General features: G+C 41.5%; 1 protein-coding gene across 13 annotated transcripts in view; it reads left to right on the top strand.

The window, feature by feature from the left end:
* The window catches only part of FAM13C (family with sequence similarity 13 member C), a 244,569-nt gene that overhangs the window by 197,221 nt on the left and 23,921 nt on the right, over positions 1-23,427 (top strand). For all 13 annotated transcript variants that reach the window (XM_058671472.1, XM_004583397.4, XM_058671479.1 and 10 more), the window contains one exon: positions 11,899-11,983. In XM_058671472.1, the coding sequence (XP_058527455.1) occupies positions 11,899-11,983 (85 nt within the window). The remainder of the gene's footprint in view (positions 1-11,898; positions 11,984-23,427) is intronic.

Here is a 23,427-nt window from a genome sequence, read left to right as displayed (position 1 = left end):
TGTGTCCCCAGAATCAAATTATAAAGACAGTTATATTTGTTTTGCTACATATAATTCCCACTGTTTCAGAAGCCTAGGATGATTTATCTTAAGAAAATATTATGAATTGCAGGGCACAATGGAAAAATAGAAGGGATGAGATTTACAATTAGCAAGTTTGAGCTGCTGGAAGTTTATTGAGTCTTCAGAGATGATGAGCCATAGTGGCATTGAAATTGAAGAAGTTAAGGAATTATGAGGTCAGACACTAACGTGGTTATCAACCTAGACATTAAGGTGAATGGAGATGGAAGAGGGGCTTGAAGAAGAGAAAGAGCCAATCTATATGGAAATCACTAAGATATATACAGTTAATGGAATGGGAAAAGATTAACTTTTGTAGTGCTCCTCTATTCTGATGACTCTTGACTTTCCTTTGAGGTTATATGATGAAACCTAAATGTTTAAATGTTAATTCACTCAACAAACATTCCATAAATGCTTTATATTCCATAGCTACTTTGAAGTGTAATTTTGACTATCAGAAACAGTAGTTGGAATATTTCCACATTTTTTGTGGTATCTTTATTCTTACTGTTTGGTGACGAGGCAGGGAGAAGAGAAGATGTGCAGAATGATGTTGGAGGGATGAGATTTAGCCTAGTGATTAACATGCTTGTAATGCTAAAAGTAATGCCAAAGTGCCTGGGTTTGATGTTCAGTGCACACTATGGGAGGTTATAGTGATGGTTCAAGTAATTGGATTCTAAACATGTGTGTTGGAGCCTGGATTATATTCCTAGTTCCTGGCTTGACCCAACCCAGATCATGCTGTTTTGGACATTTGGGGAGTGAGAAAAAGATGGGCATACTTTTCTCCTCTCTCTGCCTCTCAAATAAAAGTTTTTAAAGATCTGCTTGATTTGCTTCATTCTTGTACTGTATTGTATATTTTGATCAAATTTAAGAGTAGAGATTACTACAAAAGGATTAGGAATTTCAAGGATGGATCTCTGCTGAGAGAAACAAATTACTGACATGCAATAAATCTCAGTGCTGATGTAACAATTATGAGAAATTTATCCACAGGTCTGTAATCTGTTGTTGTCCCAGAAAGGAAAATTTTCGGTATTTGAGTGTGAACTGTCACCCTTGTTTCTATCAGTCACAATTGCTTAATATTAACCTGCATATAAAATAATTTTTTTCATTGCTGCCTATAAATCTTTATCATTTTTATTTCATTACAAGTAGATAACTTGTCTCTTCTTTGAATCTGTATGCATATGTCAGAGTGTGTCTTCAGGTGATCAACTTGGATTATGACAAAAAGACTACCATTTTTCATACAGCTATTTTTACCGTGAATCATATCAGACCTCGAGGAGGTACATACTTCTTTGATATGTTTCTATCTTACAATACTTTTAACGCTGAGAAAACATCTACCGAGAACTTTTTAAAAAAATTATTTGAGAGTTGGAATTAGAATAACAGAGGGAGAGGGAGAATTTCCCATCAGCTGGTTCACTGCCTAGATGGCTGCAGGGGCCAGGGATGTGCCAGGTTGAAGCAGGAGCTCCATTCGAGTAGCCCATGGGGGTGGCAAAGACCCAAGGACTTGGGCTTTCTTCTTCTGTTTTTATGGGCCATTAGAAGGGAGCTATGTTGGTAGTAAAACTGCCAGGAGATGAAACCCTTACGGGATGCTGGCACTGTATGTGGCAGCTTTACCTGCTGAGCTACAGTCCCAACCCCTATCCAGTGGGTTTCTGTTTGCTAGTTTTTAGGTCTTTGGCATTCCTAAGTTTATAAATTGTATTAGCTATGAAAATACTCAAATGAAACTTTCTGTTACGATGACATTGCAGTTTGTAGGGTTTAAGCTGTAGTTCAGGGCTGACCAAGGATTTTAGTTGGGTTATTTAAGTGTCTGGGATTTTTAATGTATGACTGAAAGTCAGTGAAACTGGACTCTAGTAACAGCAATTTCTTGACATATATTGGAAAGTGTAGGGTTGGGATAAAATGCATGCATGGATTAACTCAGGAATTTAAAACTCATCATGGAGACTCATTGCTTCAATCTCTTACCTCTGTTTTACATTATATTGACCTCACCTTTAGGTCTGTATCGGGGGACGCATTTTTATATGCATCAGTGGCAGGATCTGAGTTTTCAATCACTTGTGTAACATTATCTAAAACATAGTCGTTTCAACCATTTATTAATTCAGTTATATGGACCAGAAATTCAAGTGAACTGAACTGGGACCTGTGCTCAGGGTCTCACAAAACTGAAATCAAGGTTTGGGCTGGACTGTCATTGGGAGGGTCAGGCAGAATCTGCCTCCAGACATGCAGATTCTTGCTTGTTCTTTGTGGTTGTGGCCCTTCATCCTTTTGGAACTGTACCAGCTACCACACATGGATTTCTTATGTTTTTGATCTCTCTCATATTGTCTTCTTGTCTCTGTCTAACCATTAAAGAAACTTTCTGTTTTAAAAGGCTCATCTGATTGGGCGAGGTCCATGCAAACCTGTTATCTCTGGTCAGTTGATTTTGCGCTTTAATTACATCTATGAAATCTCTTCATTAGCCTTATATAAATTAGTGTTTGAATAATCACATTGTGGTACTATTGGGGGCTGTCTAGAATTCTGCATACATATACTGGGATCAGTCTGTTTCTACCTCTCTCCAGCTCTAAGAAACTCCACATTGCGTCAGACTTACCTCTTCAGGTAGCATCCATTCCTAAGCAGTTACTATGATCTTGGTGTTGGTAATAAGCTAATTGGCTAGAAATGGGTTATATTTTCCACTTTGGGTCTGAGGGTGTCTTTTCTAGAGGACAGGTCATTTGATGCAGAGTCGCATAACACTAGGCTCTAGAAGCATGATCTTCAGGGTAATCTTCCTCTCTGTTGGACCACTGCAGGATGCTGCTTGGCATTTTCTGGTATAGTTGTCTAAATCCAGATAATAAAGTGATCTTGTTCTATGAATTATTTCATATGAACCAAATTTTGTTGTTAGTATCATCCTGTAGGCAACCTGATCATGACATGCATCGTAGTTCTCATTCGCAGTTGAAGAAACTGCAGAGACTCTGAACTGCTTCCAAGTCTGTTATATTCTGCCTTGCCCTTCAAAGGCCACTACAGAGCCTGGCTTCTTGTTTCCAGGGGAACCAGGACTGCAGACCTGAGATGATGTTGACAGAAAAAGTGGAAGCTAAGCCAGCCATTGCCCATTTGCTTCCTTGTCTATAAATTCATGTGGAAAAATACGTTAGGTTCAGGCTGAGCAGTGGCATGGTGGCAAGACACAGCCAGCCTGCTCTTTTGCCTTCTGCATGCCAGCCTTTCCTCTGTCCTGTACTCCACTACTCCTTTGTGCCCGCAGCCCCTGCTTTTTCCTCTGTCTTGGCATCCTGATCCTCTGTCTTGTTGCTCACTCTTTCATTCACTCCTTATCACACCCCTCACTGCCTGCTCTCTCTTGGAAAGCCTTTGGGGACTGCTCTGCTCAGCAGATTTCACGGTAAGCCTGCATTGCCATTTTCGCAGACATTATCATGAAAGGATAAACAGAATGGTGAATGCCATGCATTTTTATGAAACTTAACATCTATGATCAGCTTTTTAATCTAGAAGTTCTGAAATTTCATTTTAGGTGAGGTGATGGGAAGAGATTGGGTTATTTTCCCACATGTTCTTACTTGGCAAAATTTTAGGTTCACAGCTTTGGTATATACTGCTCTCAACCACCAACAGTATTGTGAGTTTTTGAAAAGCATTACTGCAATGCCAGGACCAATTTTCCTTTTGAGTTGTGACGTTTAGGATTATTATTTTTTCTCAAGATGTAATTAATTCTTTTGGTGATATTAAGAAGCAAATATGTACCTAATTGCAAGTTTGTAAGTTTGTTACAGGGCTTGATTGTGGAGACCACAGGACATGAGTGAACTTTCTCATCTCTGTTATCCAAAAAAATTTCCAGAATCTGGGCTTATTTTCCTACACTCTCACCTTTCCTAGTGTTGATATCTTTTGTCTTTTGTAAGACAATGTTGGCTTTCTTAGAACCACAAAACAAGTTTCATTGCAAGTTGAAGCTGAATTTTCTTATTTTCTAACGAAATATTGGTATCTGAGGAAATGGCTGATGCTCTCCAGTATAACTTGGTATCTTCAAGAGGTATAAGCATGCCATTTATTTCATATGGTAGATGATTTTGTGATTCTCAGAGGCACAGTTATTCTTTTCTAATAGTCATTGAATTTTAGACATTGAAGTGTAACCAGAACAAAGTACTTCTGGGCCAGCAGGCTTGGGTGGCTTTCCCAGCCAGAATGGGGCTCAGTGAGCCTCCAAATCTTTTTTCTTTTCTTTTTTTTTAAAGATTTGCTTTTATTGGACAGTCAGATATACAGAGTGGCAAAGGAGAGGCAGAGAGGAAGATCTTCTGTCCACTAATTCACTCCCCAAATGGCCGCAATGGCTGAAGATGAGCTAATCTGAAGCCAGGAATCTCTTCTGGGTCTCCCATATGGGTGCAGGGACCCAAAGCTTTGTGCCATTCCCTGTTGCTTTCCCAGGCCACAAGCAGGGAGCTGGATGGGAAGTGGAGCGACTGGGGCATGAACCAGTAGCCATATGGTATCCTGGTACATGCAGAGTGAGGATTTAGCCACTGAAACATTATGCCAGACCCATGAGCCTCCAAATCTTACTGAAGTGTTTTTTTTTTTTTTTCAGAGCTAAAGGAAAAGGGGACAGAAATAGTCACAAAAAAGAGTAAGCATATGGGCAGGAATACAACCCAGCTCTGTACATTTTAGCTCATGGGATAGAATTTATTTTAAGAGAATCATTAGAAGACTTATCTATCTTCATGCCTATATTTTTGGGTAGTCTAAGTATGAGGAGCTGTTGAAGTTAGTTTCTTAAGTAAATGAGACATGTTTTTACTTTAGGTTTTTTTTTATTTGGAAGAGGTACGGGTGGGGGGCGGGTGGAGAGAGAAAAAAAAAGAGAAAGAGAGGTTCCATCTGCTGGTTCACTCTGCAGATAGCCAAAAAGGCAACCCTGGATAGTCGGAAACCCGGAGGCTCATCTGGGTCTCCCATGTAGTGGCAGGGCCCCAAACCGGCCATCTTCCACTGCTTTTTTCCTAGTCCGTTAACCAGGAGCTACATTGGAAGTGGATCAACCAGGACAGGATACTGGCGTTGCCTGTGGTGGTTTTACCCTCTACGCTGCAGTGCTGGCTATAGAGCCATGCTCAATATGTAGAAAAACCAATGTCTTATCTAGAAAAATCTCCCAAGTCTTGGTTAAAATGACAGATTAGAAAACTATACTATTCTTTCCCAGCATCTAGTTTTTATTGCTGATTTGATAAACATTTCCTATCACAATGAAATGGAATTAAGTAATAGTGCTCACCTTCCCAGGGTGAAATAAGTTTTGCTGTAAGGAGTTGAGTCTGTGTTATACTGCATTGCAGCCAGGCTATCCTTGGTTAAAAAGAATTGCTGGTGGATTCTAGTAGGATCTTGAGATCCTACAGAGAGCTCCTTGAAGTGAATAGCTGTCCTTCGCATGGAACTGCTGTCACCAAATGTAGCAAAGTGAGTGCTGAGCATGCCAAGTTACAGGGAAGCTGGGGTGGGCTGAACTGAGGTGTATCATAGTAGAAAACATGTTGGGACAAGAGCATCAGTCTTCAGGGAGATCAGCCAAAAGCCCAATGTCTCTAGGGACAAACTGACAGTGGAATTTTGTTGTAGTCGTTGACATTGGCAGAAATCCTTGTTCAGGCAAGACACTTCAGGATGCAGCAGCAGTGACTTGCTTCTGTGCATTTTACACTTGGTACTATCTTCTGTGGGGGTTCTGATTCCCAAGGCTGGGCTAGAGTACAGGGACAATGAATCTGTGGGAGAGCATAGGGAAAAGATGCTGTCCCTGGAGAACTGAATGAAGCTCAGCAGTCAACAAAAGCACCACGAAGAGAGGAGCAAGGCCATATTTCTCAAATTGGGGACCTTGTACCTCTTGCTTGCTGGTGGTCCTGCCCCAGGCCCTACTGTAGTCCCAGGTAGGTAAGTAAATTTTCAGCACTTTCCACAGCTGCTGAATGATGTCAGCAGGTGCTTCAAATGGGATGCACAGGGCAGTGTCCTACCCTACAACTCAGAAACACTAGCCAAAGAGGCAAGAGAATTGAGCCAGTATACAATGGCAGTTTTCTTATGGATTGGCTCTTGTTTTACACGTTGTATTCATGTATGGCAGTGAATAATGAGGCCTGGTACCAGCCCTAATGGAACTGACAAGAGGCAATAAGCAAGCAGACATTAAAGTTACGCATTATAATTATATAGTCTACTCATTGGCAAGATGGAAATAAACAAGACTGAGTGAAGGGGGGTACAGTGTTTGGATAAGGCCATCAGAACTGGCTTAGTAATCTGGAAATTTCACAGAGGAGCAGTAACAGCTGAAAGGGTCTGGGGAGGTGGTAGCAGGGAGCAGGTGAGTCAGCAGATGGAAGACGGGTGTGGTGTATGTGTGGGTGTGGAGAACGTACTCGGGGAATGTGAAAATTCAACGAAGACTGCTAAATAGAAATAGGAATGTTGTTGGACCTAGTTGTTTTCCCAGTTTTGCCCAGGTTTCTTAACTTGATTCATTTTAAATCACCATAAAGAATCTATATTCAGTTCTTAGATAAAAGGATAGGAACGGGACACTAAACCCTTTCATGGAAACTAAACATTAGCTGTCCCTGATCTGTAACTGAGGAATTGCACAAAAAGGCACCTTAAAATAGCATTGAAGCATCTAGTCAGTGTGGGTGTTCTCTATTCCAACCCAACTAAAGTGGTACTTGGTTAATTGTAGAGAAGAGAAAATGAGTAGAGTATTTTCTAAAATAAGTAAAATATTCTCCCATTATGTAAAAAGAAAAAAAGTTTCCTTTAAAGAAAATGACACCTATGTTTCACTCTTTGGCTCTATTCTCAACCAGACAAGAGAGTTGGAAAAGCAGAGGTATTCCTGGTCCTTTAGAGAATCCACTAGCCCTTACTGAATTTTCCTGAGGATTCTAGACATTCATCCCTAGAGACTTTGTACATCAAACTGGGAAAGCTCTGGCAGATAGTCCTGAGTGATTGACTAGCAGCTTCATGGGGAAGGGAAGTTTTGGGAAATAAGGATTAAGTTAAGATAGGAATTAGGACCCCCAGGGATTCAGCATCCTCCTTCATGTCTGTGGAGGGACAAGCATATCCTTGCATTGAAAGGTCAGAAATCAGTCATGACACATGGAGAAGTGATGGCTTTGTCACTCTGTGCCCAGGTTCACAGTTCCCCCATTGCCTTCTATTGTTATTTACTATTTATTTTTTTTTATAAATAATACGTATTTATTAAAAATTCAAATACAGAAATAAAAGCACAATATCCCACCCAGTATACAAACAGCCACATAAATCCCCTTCCCGCTAATCCCATTTCCCAGAGGTTATCACTGTGAACAAGTTAAAGTATATCCTTTGAAACATTTTCCTTTGTATATACAAGTATATATAAACACACATAAAGGCACTTTTGCCTTTTACAAAAATGAAATCATGTAAATGTACATATTAACCTTCAATTTCTATCTTCATTCATTCAATATACAGAAAATTCACAACAAATCTGATTATCAGTCCTCTTGGGTTCGTTTTCCATTATATAAAATTCATATTCAAGCATCAATTACAAAACTCTTGATAATATACTTCCTGCCATCTTTGAGTCTCATCTCTAACCACTCCAGTATGAAAAGACTGGAACATAAATTACCTTAAATTCTTCCTGAAACAGAGGCAGTACAATCAAACAAACAAACAAACTAGGAACACACTCTGTGATTCCTAGATTTTGGCCTTTTCACTTTCTGCTGCTTACAGGAGACGCATCTTACCAACAAAGATCAGAAAAAATTGAAAGTGAAAGGATGGAAAAAGTTATTTACTATTTATAGAGTGGAAACCACATAGCAACCCCAGAGTCCAGTGAAGTTCCTTGTGCACCTAAATTCACCTGTAAATGGGAGTGATATGGGTGCATAATGTCTGCATGAACCTTGTGTGGCATGAGCCCTTCACCCTTTATGGCCCTTCTCCAGGTGATTCTGTGGGGCTCAGTCCTGGTAGGAGAGGCTGTGTGTCTCCTGCCATCCACTGGGAGGAGGGGGCAGAGTTAAGTGCTCTCCACAACCACCCTGGCTTCCTTGGTCACCAGGAGATGTTAGGGGATATTCAAAGTCCCACCCTCTGTTCAGAAGCACTTTAGAATGTCCTCTGCTGCTGGCTGAATGCCTGGTTGTAGCCAGGGAATGAGTGAATGAGGGAGAAGGGCTCTGGTGAAAGACAGATGTGTGGTTACTTCTGCTTGGCCTTCTTGTTTTCCATTTTTAGCATCAAGTACACAGTGTGTTGTAGGACTGACATTCTGACATCCTGCAGGAACAGGCAGTTTGTACCTTCCTGAACTTTGCAGTAAGTGCAGGAGTACGGTGAGTTTGGGACAGGTTGCCAGTTTTGTTTTGTTTTTTAACCTCAGAGTTTTGTTGTTGTTGTTGTTTTATTTGAAAGGCAGAGTCAGAGAAAGAGAGAGGAGATCTTCTACCTTCTGATTCACTCACAAATAGTTGCAACAGCCAGGGATGGGTCTGGTTGAAGCTAGGAGCCTTTAGCTTTTTCCAGGTCACCCTCAGGGGCAGAGATCTAAATACCACAACCTGCTGCAGTCTGCTGCTTTACCCAGGCACTTGAACAAGTTGCTGGATCAGAAGTGAAGCATCCAGGACTCAAAACAGGACCCATATGGGATGTGAATGTCACAGTTGGAGGCTTAGCTTGCTGCTATGCCTTAACACCAGTCCCTTTCACAATTTTTAAAAAAGGACGAAAGATAAAATTAACGTAAGAATAGCATTTTTCATAAAAGAAATTTTTGCCTTTCATTCTTTTTGAAATAGTTACAAATTAAGTTTAAAACTATATTTTCCCCAATTCTAAGTGCACGTCAATGGCACTAAGGGCCTGCTCATATTGTACAACTGTCATCACCATCCATCTCCTGGAACCATTTCATCTTCCCAAATGAAACTTCATACCCATTTAAACACTAACTCCCCTCTTGGAAGTTGTAATTTTACTTCCTGTTCCTATTAATTTTTTTTAGCTAAACACTTATGTCAGTGAAATTTTATAGTGTCTGTCCTTTTGGGACTAGCCTGTTTAATTAGGTGTAGTATCCCCAGAGTATCTCCATGTGGTACCAGGTGCCAAGCTTTTTTGATGTTTGTGTGTAGTAAATTTTATTCATTCTTCTCATCAGTGGGCACTTGGGTTGCTCTCATCTTACTTTATTAGTGTCTTGGGCTGTTATAACAAAATATCACAGACTGGGTGGCATACACAATAGAAATGTCTTTTTTTTCACAGTTCTGGAGGTTAGTCCATGATCGAAGTGCCAGCAGGATTGCTTTTTCCTGACACTTCTCTCCTTAGCTTGCAAATGGAGGTCCTCTGACAGGGTCACTCTGTGGTCCTTCCTCTGTGCACCCACTCTGAGGTTTCTTCCTTTTCTTATGAAGACACCAGTGTTACCAGATTAGGAACATTCCTTCACAGGCTTTTGATATTAAACACCCAATCTTCAAGTACAGTCACGTTTGCTATGAGGCCTTCATCTGCAAATTTTGGAGAGACCTAATTCACATGCAGAATATGTCTCTTGGCTATTTGAGTAATTTTTGTATACAGGTGTGCCTGTTTGTTTTGATCTGAGAGCCTACAGCTTAGATTAAGCACCTGTCTGAGCCCAGGCAAATTTTAATGACATTTTCCTCCTTTCTGGGATGTTTTCCCAGAAGCTGCGTAAGATCCCAAGGTTGTTGATAAAAGGCACAGAAGGAACCAGGGCACCAAGCTTCTAGAAGGGTTTACTGTTTAGTAACAAAGCAACTGGCATACGAAACAACAGAAGTAACAACAAAAACTACTTCAGGCAAACTTCCTGCTGGAGGACCATAGAAATCAGACTGATCTCTCAAAAAGTGCAAACTTTCTACTCTAACGATGTGGAAATACTGCTGTGTGTGTGAATGGTGCAACCACTATGGAAAACAGTATGACAGATTCTCTTGAAATGCAAGAAAAATCATCATTTCATCCAAAAATCCCACTACTGTGTATATGTCCACTCCTGAGCTCTACAAAGTTTGTGTCATGTCTGGCTCTGTCTTTTAGCATGTAGGAGGACGAACCTTCCCAGATGCCTGCTGCTTTCAGAGTGGCCAAAGAATGTCCATGTGAGAGGGAGTGAGCTAGATAAGTGGAGTTGTGTGTGTAGCGTTGATGTGAGGTTTAGGCGATTGGGTGTGAAGGGCATGGGTGTTTATGAGACGGGGTAGTAGTGGGAGCAGTCGGGGATGGAGACGTCTATGTGGAATAGGACTGAGAGTGGTAAGCAGGGGAGGGCTGTGTGAAAGGTGAGTGTTTAGCTGTGAAATATAGTGGAGAATGGGGTTGAGTGAGAGTGGTTAGAGTGTTTGCAGTTGAGTATGGTAGGTTGAGGGCATACCATGTGTCTGAGATGGAGGTGGGCCCTTTTAGGGGGATAGGGTGTGTGTAAGTAGGAAATGAGGATGTGAGGTTGACAATGAGAGTGTGTGGATGTCAGTGTATGTAGAGTAGGGTATACAGTAAGAGGTAGATGAGGGTGGCTATAGGATATATGGGATAAGGAGTTGGGGTGTGAGGGAAATGTGTGTATGTGGGCTTGTGGTTGCAGGGGGTTGCTGCTGTTGGGTTATAATGGGAAAGTACCAGTGGCTGCCTTGCCAGAACCAGGTGGGCATAGGAGCTGCAGAGACCTTCTGAGCTCCCCTGGCTGGGGACTCGTGCATGCATGACTCACTCTCACCTGGTGAGGGGAATTGACTTACTGGGCACCTGCATCACGGCAGGATGTGTGCGTCAGGCTGTGTGACTTGGCTCTGATTAAGAACCACGGGAGAAATTCAAAGTGAGAAATGGAGTGGGCAGAGGATTATGCCAGGAGCTACAAAAGACAGATTGCCTCTTTCTCAGTGGCTAGGTTATGCTGAGCAACTGTGATTGTCTCCTGGGACCCTGTCTGTGATACAAGGCAGTTTGAGCTTTCCCCTGTGAGAGGAGTAACTTTAGAATATACCTGCCTACGTGTGCCTGCACATGCAGGCACACACAACACACACAAACACACAAACAACAAGCACATGTGGGGTAGGGGAGCCCAGAAGCCCCTCCCAGGTAGTGCCAGCCACTCTGCAGCAGTAACTCTTCATGTACTGCAGCTTGCTGCAGTCTTTGCACTGGGGGGGGGGGGGTGGGGGGATGATGTCTTTTTATGAATGGGAGGCTGGGAGGGATGTCATGTTGTCTGCTCCTGATGTTAGCACAATGAATGAAACACTTGCAGTGCATGTAGCCTTACCGCCCAGGAAGCAGATACCTTCTCAGATTGGTTCTCCAGATGCTGCGTCTCTCGCTGACGAAATCGCTAGCCCCATGTGTCATAGATAATCTCTGTGTGTTAGGATTTAAATGAGGCAGAACCCGAGGCTGCCTGTGGCATAATACATATCTGATCCAGGCAGCCAGCTCTTTTCCTGAAGCAGCTGTGGCCGTAACCTGTTTCTGCCCAGTGCTGGCTAAAGGTGCCTGCTAGAGCTGCAGACACACCGTTGTGTGTTAGGCATTTACTTAGCAAGCCTGATGTTTTGCTTTTGCTGGCAGAATTCTTTGCTGAAGCTTCAAGCCCTCGAATCTGATCTGTGCTCTGCGTTTTTGGCAACCCAGGAAGAAGCTGCTCAGGTGCATGGAGTCAAGGAGCCAGCCCCAGTGCCCCCCCAGAGTGTGCCTGCTGCTGGGGCGGATTCTGCAGGTAAGAGGCAGAGCTGGGAGACGTCCCAAGTGGGACTCTAGGTAGTTCGATTTTTACTGCTTCACCCTCAACTTGGGCCACTAGGGGGAAGGTTGCCTGGTGCAATGTGAAATCCTAAGAGGTGCTTCTGGGTTTCTGAGGCAAAGGTTGAGGGAGCAGAGAGGGAGGGTTCAGGAGAATTTGGGACCTGCTGTAGTACAGACCTGCTCTTGAGCTGCAACCAAGAATCAGACTTCTGTATATGGGAGTCAGGTGAAAGCACCCGTCACAACTTCCCATCCTCGTTTTGCTGTTTGGTTGCCTGTGAGAGGTGAGTAGTGTACTTGTTTGTTTAATTGCTTGACCTAGATAGCCTGTGTTCTCTTTGAAACACAGTATTCTCATGATATTGAAGAATGGAGGAGTTTTGATACAGTTACTTCTCATTCTGTTACATACTTATAAGATGATCTATCATTACAGGGAAAGTAGAAGTGAATACTCCACTGACAGTTTTGATTATACATCGTCTCACTCTTTCATTTTTTGTTTTGCATAAATTTCCATGTCTTAAGATTGGGTCTCTCTCATTTTTTTTGTTTGGTTTAACCATCTCTGATCCTAATTCTGCAAATAGCAGATAGGTTACCCAAGGGAGGGCAATTTAATGCTCCCAAGAAAACAGGAAAGAAATTTTATATAAATTATAATTTATATAAGTCTTGAAGACTTATTTATGTGTAGACAGAAGAAATGTCCTGAGGTTGCTTCATGATAGACACTAAGTCTTTAGGAGTTGAAGGAAGAGATTTACAAAGGTAGTCTATTTAAGTATATGATCAATGATTCGTTTAAGACACTGTTATTTGAAACAACCCATGTAGTCTAAGTAGGCAAAAATGGTGTCTCCAATATTGGAATGGGCAAATGAGTAGCTACTTAAAACTTCTTAAGATCCAGGTAAGCACTTTGCATTACACTAATTATTTAAACTTACAAATGAATACTATTTGTACTAAGGAGATTGGGCCTGATATGGCTTTGCTGATTAGTGTTTAGTCAGTACCCTTTGAATGTAGTTGACAAATCGGCTGTCTTTGTGCGAGTTCGTACTCTGTTGGTTATTGTGTTTGGATGGCATGCAAGGAAAATAAATCAGGAGCCAATGTCTAGCTGGTTAGGAATTTAAGCCATATGATTACACAAACCATTTTTCCTTCCTCAGCTTTCTATTCCACTCCCTGAAAACAGTACACACAACACATAAACAAGCCTCCAGCCAAATGCAAATTCATTTTTGAGTTATCTGATGTTATGAATGAGCTATACAGATACTTGGAAATCATTGTTCAATACAATATATGTTGCATGTCTGGTTTGGAAATTCTTTTTTTTAGTTCTCTGTAAATATTAAGGGTAGTTTTGCATTTTGTCCTGGATAAACAGGTTTTTGACAAAGTTTATTAGTACTGCTAGTAAGGTGAAAAATAAATATGGAGTGTGCTTAGGAATTGTTCATAAAAAAGAGCCAGTAGTAAGTTACATTGTGTCAGAGAGTATAAATAAACAGAAAACTCCTTTTAGATAGTAAGTGGCTGGGCTTTACAAAATCAATGTGAACTATACTAAAGCTTTTTCAGCAGAGTCTGGAAACATCCTAGAAAACCCAATGTTTTCAGGGACCTAAAAAGATACTACCCAAGTGACAGATGCTTGTACGATGTTTTATTTAATTATTAGATACTTTGGTCTCATTGACTTCTAAGAAATACTCTTGGGGAAGGCCATACTTATTTTTTTAACAGATTCATTTATATTTGAAAGGAAGATTTTACAGAAAGGAAAATCACGAACATACGTGTCTTCCATCCACTGACCCACTCCCCAAATGACCTCAATAACGAGATGAGCCAATCTGAAGCCAGGAGCTGGGAGCTTCCTCTGGGTCTCCCACATGGGTTCAGAGGCCCAAAGAATTAAGCCATTCTGCAATACATTCCCAAGCCATAAGCAGAGAGTTTGATCAGAAGTGGAGCGGCTCAGAAATGAACCAGCACGTTTTGGGCATGCTGGCATCACAGGCAAAGCATTAGCCTGCTATGGCATTGCACTGGCCCTGGAAGTAATACATTTTCTAACCCAAGTTAGAAGAAATTTTTGTTCAGAGCTTCTGTTCTTTTCTGATTTTATTGAACAACCATTGAATACTTTGATACTGTAGTTTTTTTGGTGTATGAGTCCCTGGTGAAGGAGTGATTAGGTAAAATTAGCACATATGTCTGTAAGTCCATACAAGTTTAGACTTACTTGGAAAGAGTTTTCTGGTTTTTTTTAAGGCTTATTTATTTTTGTTGGAAAGTAAGATGTACAGAGAGGAGGAGAGACAGAGAGGAAGATCTTCCATCCAATGATTCACTCCTCAAGTGGCTGCAATGGCCAGAGCTGAACCCATCTGAAGCCAGGAGCCAGGAGCTTCCTCTGGGTCTCCCACACAGGTGCAGGGTACCAAGGCCTTGGGCTGTCCTCAACTGCTTTCCCAGGCCACAAGCAGGGAGCTGGATGGGAAGCTGGGCAGCTGGAACTTGAACTGGTGTCCATATGGGATCCTGGCATGCAAGGTGAGGACTTTAGGCACTAGGTTATTGCACTGGGCCCAGCATTCTCTGATTTTTAAAGTGTGGAACCTAGCTTTAAGCTTTATATCTGTATCTATATATCTAAATATATGTATATGTGTGTATCTATATAGATAGATACACGCATATATATGTCTACACTCTGTGTGATTGTTGTTATTAATGGTTGATGTTTATCTCAAGTTAAAGTCTAAGCAAAGTATAGTAGTCTGTCTTGACATAAACATATCGACTTTGTGAGTTGTACAGGTTAGACCCATCTAGTAAGATAATTGTCACGTTGCCTAACTGTAATCTGCATCTGGTTAAAGAGCATATTTCGTATAGGACCACTGCATTCCAGTTAGGATTTCAGATGCTTCTTATTCATCATAATAACCAGACAGCTTTTTCAACATGGAGATTTTCTCAGGCCTCATCTCTAGATAGTCTGGGGTGGAAGTCCTCGAATCTGAATCCTTAATACACTTTTCCACATGGTGAAAATAAACGGTTTGTTGGACAATCCGGAAAGTTTTAGGACAGCAAGTAAGGTTCTCTTGGACAGTGTTCTACCTCAGTGTCATCAGTGGGAAGAGGCTCAGAGATCATGTGGGCTTAACAATTTGACGGCTGTTGCTACTGGGCTCCAGCCTGCTACTCAAGCCGGATAAAGGTGTTTATGCATCAGCTTCATAGGCTTGCGTCTGAGTGACAAGGACATGGACAAGGGAGGAGGACACAGATTTGAGGGATGTAGGAGGCCTTAGGGAAAAGGGAGAAGAGCCTGCTGCTGATCATCTTGGGAAACATACAGAGCATAATCAACTGTCCTGGGTTGCCCAGGACTGTCTAGTTTTTAGCCCTGGATTACTTAGGCCTGCCCCAATTTTATTTTATTTTATTTTTTAAAAGATTTATTATTATTGTAAAGCCGGATAAACAGAGAGGAAGAGAGACAGAGAGGAAGATCTTCCATCCAATGTTTCACTCCCCAAGTGAGCCACAATGGGCAGGTGTGCGCCGATCCGATGCCGGGAACCAGGAACCTCTTCCGGGTCTCCCACATGGGTGCAGGGTCCCAAAGCTTTGGGCCGTCGTCGACTGCTTTCCCAGGCCACAAGCAGGGAGCTGGATGGGAAGTGGAGCAGCCGGGATTAGAACCGGCGCCCATATGGGATCCCGGTGCGTTGAAGGCGAGGACTTTAGCCGCTAGGCCACGCCGCCGGGCCCATGGCCTGCCCCAATTTTAGCATTAACTGTCACATGTGTGCAGAACTCCTCAGTCTCAGGTAATCCAAAATAGTTAGTCACTCTGTTTTTAGGTTACAAGCCACATAATGCGAGATGGAAACTGTTATGGGCTGAAAATTTTCATACTGTACAAACTCATTATGTTGACATCTAAATCCCAGTTGTGATGGCATTTGGAGATGGGGCATTGGAAAGGTAATTAGGTCTTGAGGATAGAGTCTGCATGAATGAACTAGTGCCCTTGTAAGAAGAGTTCAGAGGTCTAGCTCCCTGTTTGCACAACTGGTGAGGATACAGTGAGAAGTCAGCTAGCTGCACCCTGGCAGAGAATTCCCACCGAAACCTGACCATACTGGCAGTCTGATTTCAGACTTTAGCTCCTTAAGACTGTGAACAAAATATCAGTTGTTTGCAGGTCCCTCAGTACATGGTTTTATGTTAAACAGTGGTCCAAGACAGAAATGCACAGTCATTGGGCTCAAAATCCCTGCAGCTGAACTGTTGCCTCTTGGGGCTGAAGCAGATGTTTTCTCCATGGTGTTAGTAAATATGTATTCTGGTGTGATGAAATGGAAAATAGAATATGTACTTTGCATTGCCTGACATTTTCAGACTGTGCAAAAAGACTGTCAAACATTCCACATGACCAAGCAGAATAACGCTTGTTCTGAGTGAGGATGATTGATAATATGGAGGTTTTAGCAAAAGCTGTTATCAGAGGTAAGTGGAGACTTATCATTAGAAATAATAGTACAGAAATACTTACTTGGATTTTCTTCTAATATCCTGATTTTCTAGATTAAAACTTCCATTTAAATAAGACAATAAGACATTGACGCAAGGTGTTTATTTAGACTGCAGTTCTTTCTCTCATCCAGTTTCCAAGTGGGTGGTAGCAGCTCAGACCCTTACAGCATCTTATGGGGCTTTCCCAGGCTCATTAGCAAAGAGCCAGATTGGAAATGTAGTAGCAGGGACTCATACACCAGCATTCATACTGGATGTCTGCAGTTTAACCTGCTGTGTCACAGTGCTGTTCCCAGACTGAATTTATCCTAAAAAAAGACATAGCTTTTGTGCTTTCTGCCTTGTGTTGCATTAGAGGTGGGCAGAGTCAAAGAGAGCATGACCCTCCCTCTCGTCCATTGTCAAGCTGGACATTAATAATTTTCTAATTATGTAGGAGCACTTACTAAACTTGGATGTCTGGGCCCCTTGTCTTAAAATGCCACGTTAAGATGAAGAGGTGAGTTCTGAGTATCTCTGGGTTGGAAAAGCTTTCCTGGTAATCTTCACACTTAGCGAGGTTCAGCAGCACTTCCTAGAATATGATGCTACTCCAGAGGGGCCACGAGAAGTGTTCCTGCTGTAAGTGCAGCTTGTAATTGCATTTCTTGAGCTGCAAAGGATCTCAACTATCTTACTAAGTGGATATTACCCATATAATGTGTTTTTCGCCCACAGTGGCAGCCTGAGATGTTGATAGCAACTAATGATGGCAGCCAGGGGTTCTACCAAAGTCCTACAGTGTATGGGACAGGCAAAAAGAATTGACTTCCTCCAACAAAGGATTAATTAACCACAAATGTAGATAGCGCTAGGGTTCAGAAACCTTGCTACAGGAGCTTTTAAATGAATAATACCAGGATTAGCTGACAATAACCTCTTCATCTGCACCAGACATACAATTGAATGGATTGTCTTTCATGAAGTAGGTTTCATTATTATCTATAGATAAGGATGAAGAAATAAATTTGGAAAGTTAATATAAATTGCTGAAGGCGCCATTGGTATGGATTATAGGGAGGAGTCATGGTGGTAGGAAAGAGGGGAGTCTCCCGAACTTGCAAAGCTCATGTTTTAGTGCTATGTTATTTGCCATTCAGCCGCAGTGTTGTCTCCTTGTGACATTCTAGAATTTGACATTAAGTCCAGAATCAGTCTATATACACTGTACAAAATTACAATGTTTTGAAAGTGATTTTGTTATCCATCCCCAACTTTGTTTTGTTAACCTGAATAGACTTCAATTTGTAGTTGACTAACATTATGGTTTACAGTTGTTTCAGCTCCTCTTGTCTAAACCATCTCTATCCCTGTTAATTATCCAGCCTGTGCAGTATATTCCTGATGAAGTCAAATAGTGGAATTTTATATAAATGTAGGTGGAAATACTATAGTTTTGGAAAATGTTACCATTGATAGAAGCTGGACAAAGTATATGGGTGAATGTTTGTTTCTTGAAACAGCATATGCTGTGAATCTAGAAGTTCAACTTAAAATAATATCTCAAAATGGGGCTGACTAGGTGTTTTATAGGGTATGTAGTTTCCAAATAATGACTCCAAGATTTTTTTTAAGTCCTCCTAGAGCTAGCTACATTACCTGTAGACCCGCAGTGCCAGTTGCCTACCACTGTTGAATCCCTCATGGTCTGTGAGGTTATCCTGTGTTGCTTAGCATTTTATTCTGGAAACAAACAAAAAAAAAACACCTCAACTGCAAACTGAGATTTATTTGTCTGTACTCGCTCTTCTGTGTCATTTGTGAGATGTAAAATTAGATTAGTCTTGGATTGATTTGCAAGGATTGGTACTGATGTGTCCATTACAGAGATACTAATGCAAGTTTTTCCTTTGTTGCATGTTGTTAAGTGAATCTTGTATCCATTGTAAGACATGGCTTCTTTCTCACTGGGCTTTGTTTATAAACAATCTTGACTATGAACACTATGCCACAGGCTTCTTGACAGATGGGCTGCATTTACTGGCTCTGCCTTATTCAGAAACCGAACTACTAGCAGAATTGCATATGATAATTGGATGGTCTCGGACAGGTTATTTAACTTACATGTCTCATTTTCATTTTTTATTTTTTTAATTTGTTTTAAAGCTTTATTTATTTCACCACAGCCAGATATACAGAGAGGAGGAGAGACAGAGAGGAAGACCCTCCATCCGATGATTCACTCCCTAAGTGAGCCACAACGGGCCGATGCGCGCCGATCCGAAGCCAGGAACCTGGAACCTCTTCCGGGTCTCCCACGCGGGGGCAGGGTCCCAATGCATTGGGCCGTCCTCGACTGCTCTCCCAGGCCACAAGCAGGGAGCTGGATGGGAAGTGGAGCAGCCGGGATTAGAACCGGCGCCCATATGGGATCCCGGGGCGTTGAAGGCAAGGACCCTCGCTGCTAGGCCACGCCGCCGGGCCCCATTTTCATTTTTTTAAATGGGAAAAAGTGTGCTATTAGAATTGTAAGCCGAGTGCCAGGGCATAATATGTACAACTGTGTTAACAATCAGCTACAGTAAGTGCTCAGTAAATGTGGCTTTCATGAAAGAACTGGACATTTTTGCCATATTCGGAACTTACTTTGCCTTTCATCCTTGATAATTGCCTATATTTGTCCTTAAATATCTACTCAGTCATAATTTCTGACTATGTGCAGAGTGTAGAAATGACATTTTGTATCATTCACTTGCTGCAGCCTTTCTGGAGTCCCACAAATGATTGAAATTACAATAGTTACTTTAAGCAAAAGGATTTTATGATAGCAGTAATCTATAGAGCTGAGTAACTGTCACCTATTAAATTTGAAACTACATTTATTACAATAAAATCTATTCTGTGCTAGATCTGCAACTTGGAAAATCCTGATTTTTTTAAAAGCTTTTTGAGGGGCCATCTTCATGGTCTCTGACAGAGGGAGCATTGCATTAATCCTTTGCTTTGTTTTTTAGATTTATTTAATTTGTATTAGAAAGCCAGATTTACATAGAGAAGGATAGGCAGGAAGATCTTCCGTCTGCTGCTCCACTCCCCAAATGGCTGCAAAGGCTGGAGCCAAAGCCAGGAGCCAAGAGATTATTTTGAGTCTCCCACATGGCAGCAGGGTCCTAGGGCTTTTAGGCCATCCTTTACTGCTTTCCCAGGCCACAAGCAGGAAGCTGGATGGGAAGTGGAGCAGCTGGATATGAACCAGTAACTCATATGGTATGCCTGTGCTCGAACAGGGTAGATTAGCTATTTTAGCCTTGGAGCTGGGCCTAATCCTTTGTTTTCTAAAGAGAATATTCTTTAAGGTGATCGAAACATTTACTAGTGACAATGCAATTCTTTGAGACTGTTTCTACAGATGCCATATTACAAAAAGAAAAAATGTGAAATCTGATAGCTCAAACTTTCCGGTTTCATTACATTTATTTAGTTTAATTTTTAAAGCCATGCCGTGTTACATTAACATACTTCAACCTGTTTGTCCTTACTACAACTAGTTATAAAGAAAGATTCTGAATTTGAAGTGGCTTACCTGGCCAAGGACAGAATAGCTGAGTAAATGTTCAGGGCCCCAGAACCCAGGCTTTTAACCAGTGGGTTAATAGACACTTGAAAAATTGACCATATTTTTAGAAGTTTTCAGGTCTATAGCAAGTTGAACAGATTGTAGAGTTCTCATTTGTCATTTTGCTTCTGCCTACAGGTTTTTCCATGTCATAGTAATTTGGAAAACATATTTTGGATGGTTATTTTGACATCATTTTTCTTTGCTTATAAGTACTATAGTTTGGAAGTCACCAGACAGCGTGCTTGGAAGCGAGGCATCTGACAGTGCTCCACAGCCCTCCCAGGGCCGGTGGCCCGTCTATCCTGACAATCACCTGCTTCAGGGCTCCATATAAACCTGCTGGCCCAGCCTCTGTGATTCATTGGCTGATATGACTAAACTGATGGATACTTGAGAACAATAATTAGTAAATGTGCCCTTTGAGTGATTGTGGATGTGCTTAGTTAAGGGTAAAACCTGTACTGAAGGTTGGAATTTTCTTTAGTAGTCTTCCTGACTGCTTTGCGTATTAGTTTTGCTTTTCTTTTTTCTTTTTCTTGTTTTTTCTTTTTGCAAGTTACATCTGGTAAAGTATAATTTTTGAAAACAACTTGTCCTAATAGCAAGTTACAATCAGGTGTATTACTGAGGCAATCAGTTGTGCAGGATCCAACTATAAGACCTATAGAGACCGTTAGGATGAAAAAACCTTTTGCATTGTAGCCCGTAGTGCTCTGTATGCACATCTGGATCATCAGCTGCCATGGATAATGCTTGCTTTCCACAGCATCACAGCTCAGGCAGAGCCCTGGGCAAGGCATGGCTCAGCCTGTCATCTGAGCAGGTGGCTCCACTTGATTGATGTGGGAGGGAGAAAGATAACCATCAGAAATGAGCGGTTCTTCTTTGGCCTTTTCAATTTTGTTCTTTCTTTCAGTCTGATTTTAAGAAAGTAAGGGATATACCTTGAATGGCACTAGGCAGACAAAACTGGGACTTGAATCTGAGTCTTTCTGAGCCTGTAATTCATGCTTTAATCTGTGCTTGCTTACTGCCTCCTGGCACCAGCAGAGGAATGCCTGTCATGAAGCCCAGCCATGCTTTCAAGGTGACAAATGACCCATCCACTTAGCTCCCTAGCACTCTGCACAGAAGCCTGCTGGAGTCTGTTCTAGGTTGGTTAGCCTTCCCACCCCAGAATCCCTTCTCATATCCGAGTGGTCACTAACCAACCAGGCACATCTGTTTTCTCAACCCTAATTATAAGATGACTTCAGGGTTACCTATCTTCATCTCTTCTCATCCCATAGCTAAGTCCATAAGTGCCTTCAGGGACTGAAATCTATCACTGAATCCATCATGTACTTGTCAGATGTTCCTGATTTATTTTGTTTTTGCTGCTGTTGCTCTCTCTTTGTGTGATTGTTCTGCATGTTATCTGTCCTGAGAGGTTGAACTCAGAATTCTGGCCCATGACCTTCATTAGAATCATGGATATGCTTTTGGTTCATTAGTCATTTAAACTGAATGAAGGCTGATGATTTGATGTTTTGGAATCTACGCCAAGTGCTAACTCACAGACTGTTATGATGGGCAAGCCCAAGAGTACTATGTACAAGGATATAACTAACTCATTTCTCAACCAAGTCTCACTAGTCTCTCTGATGTCCTTGCAGATCTTTATTTAAAATTGGATTTGCTTTGAAGAGTCACATTAGAAAGATACATTTTTAAATCTGAGTCATTTAGCAGCTGTAAGGGAGTGTCTATCTGCTAGAGTTGGAACTAGATGAGAAGTGGTCTGTGGGCCTTTACATGCTAATAATCATTTCTGTTCTCCATGTTCTGTGATGCTGAGTGAGTGACTGCCAGAAAAGCCTGGCTTCTGTCTCTATGTGTGGAGTTGTCCACTCGGGACTGTGACTGGTGAAACCCTCGTTCCCTGAATGGAGGCAGCATTATTCCCTAGTGAGTTTCAAGTAGAGATAAATATCTTTCAGCTTCACGTGATTATGAATATTAAATATAGCAAAATCTTTCAGAGTAAGTTTGAGGACAGAATGAACTTGAACTATGACTTCTATTTAAACATAAAGATTGATTGGAGGGACAAGGTGTTGAAGGACATATTGATTCAGTTTTATATTAACCCTGTGTGGGATGGGCCCTTTATTAAGGTGATTAATAAGAGACTTCTTTGTTTTGCAAGTAATCATTAAAAGGATAATTCTTAGGGATAGTGTGTATACTTTAACGTTTCACAAAGTATGGAGTATAAAGGACGAGTGGTAAATAATGTTATTTTTAAGAGGAATTTATTTTAATGTGTTTCACTTAAAAAAAAATATATAGCCTGCACATCAAATCCATGGTTTGTTGAGTGTCACTGCTTAGGATGAAATTCTTAAAAAACCTTTAATTGAAATATTCAAATTGAATAGTTGGAAGATGTAAAACATTTGACTCCTGGGGAGCCATCAGAAACCACCCAAGTTCAGTGTTGCCATAGCTTCTTCCAGGGGCAGAAGAAGTGGTGTTCCAGAAGTGGTGTCCTGGTCTCTGTTTCAAGGATGTCAGTGGCACCGGCTCAGAATCTAGACTGGCCACTTCTGAGCACAGAGCACAGTGATTCTGTCTACACACACCCCCAGCTCATCTAATTAAATGCCCCTCCAATGCACAGTTTGCACAAAGAACTGAAGCTCCAGTGAAAAACCAGATTTTTACTATTCCTTTTGTTAGTTGGTGTGTGTGTGTGTGAGAGAGAGTTTGGCTCATGGCTTCCTTCAGTAGTGAGTTGGAGAATGGGAGGTTAAGAGGGTAACATGTTAATTAGGTATCACTAGCAGTTATGCAAGCACCCATGGAAAACAGATGCCATGTAAATGGAGGTTTACAATTATGATTGCAGTATAGGTCAGAAAAAGCCATACACAGTATCTGGTGTTTCCATGAAGTTATATGTGAAGGCTCTAGGATTTGAGAAACCAAATTCTAGAAACCAAACACAGTGCTTCGACTCTGGCAATATAAAATAGCAGTGGGCAGTTGGCCCACAGAGACCTAAATCAGACCTTTGATGTTACACAGAGCAAATTGCATTTCAAGCACTGGAGAACAAGGAGACGTTCTAAATCTGATTAAGACCCATCTGGTCTCAAATTCTGATAAATGTTTATTTTGGAACAAGAGGGTGTCAGTGTTTTTATATTCTCCTTGTTCATCCACAAAATCTTGTTCTCACGTTTCTCAAGGAAAGTGGGAGTCAGAGA

The sequence above is a fragment of the Ochotona princeps genome, chromosome 13, assembly GCF_030435755.1.
Source record: "Ochotona princeps isolate mOchPri1 chromosome 13, mOchPri1.hap1, whole genome shotgun sequence".
Taxonomy (NCBI): domain Eukaryota; kingdom Metazoa; phylum Chordata; class Mammalia; order Lagomorpha; family Ochotonidae; genus Ochotona; species Ochotona princeps.
This window is presented reverse-complemented; position numbering and strand designations above follow the sequence as displayed.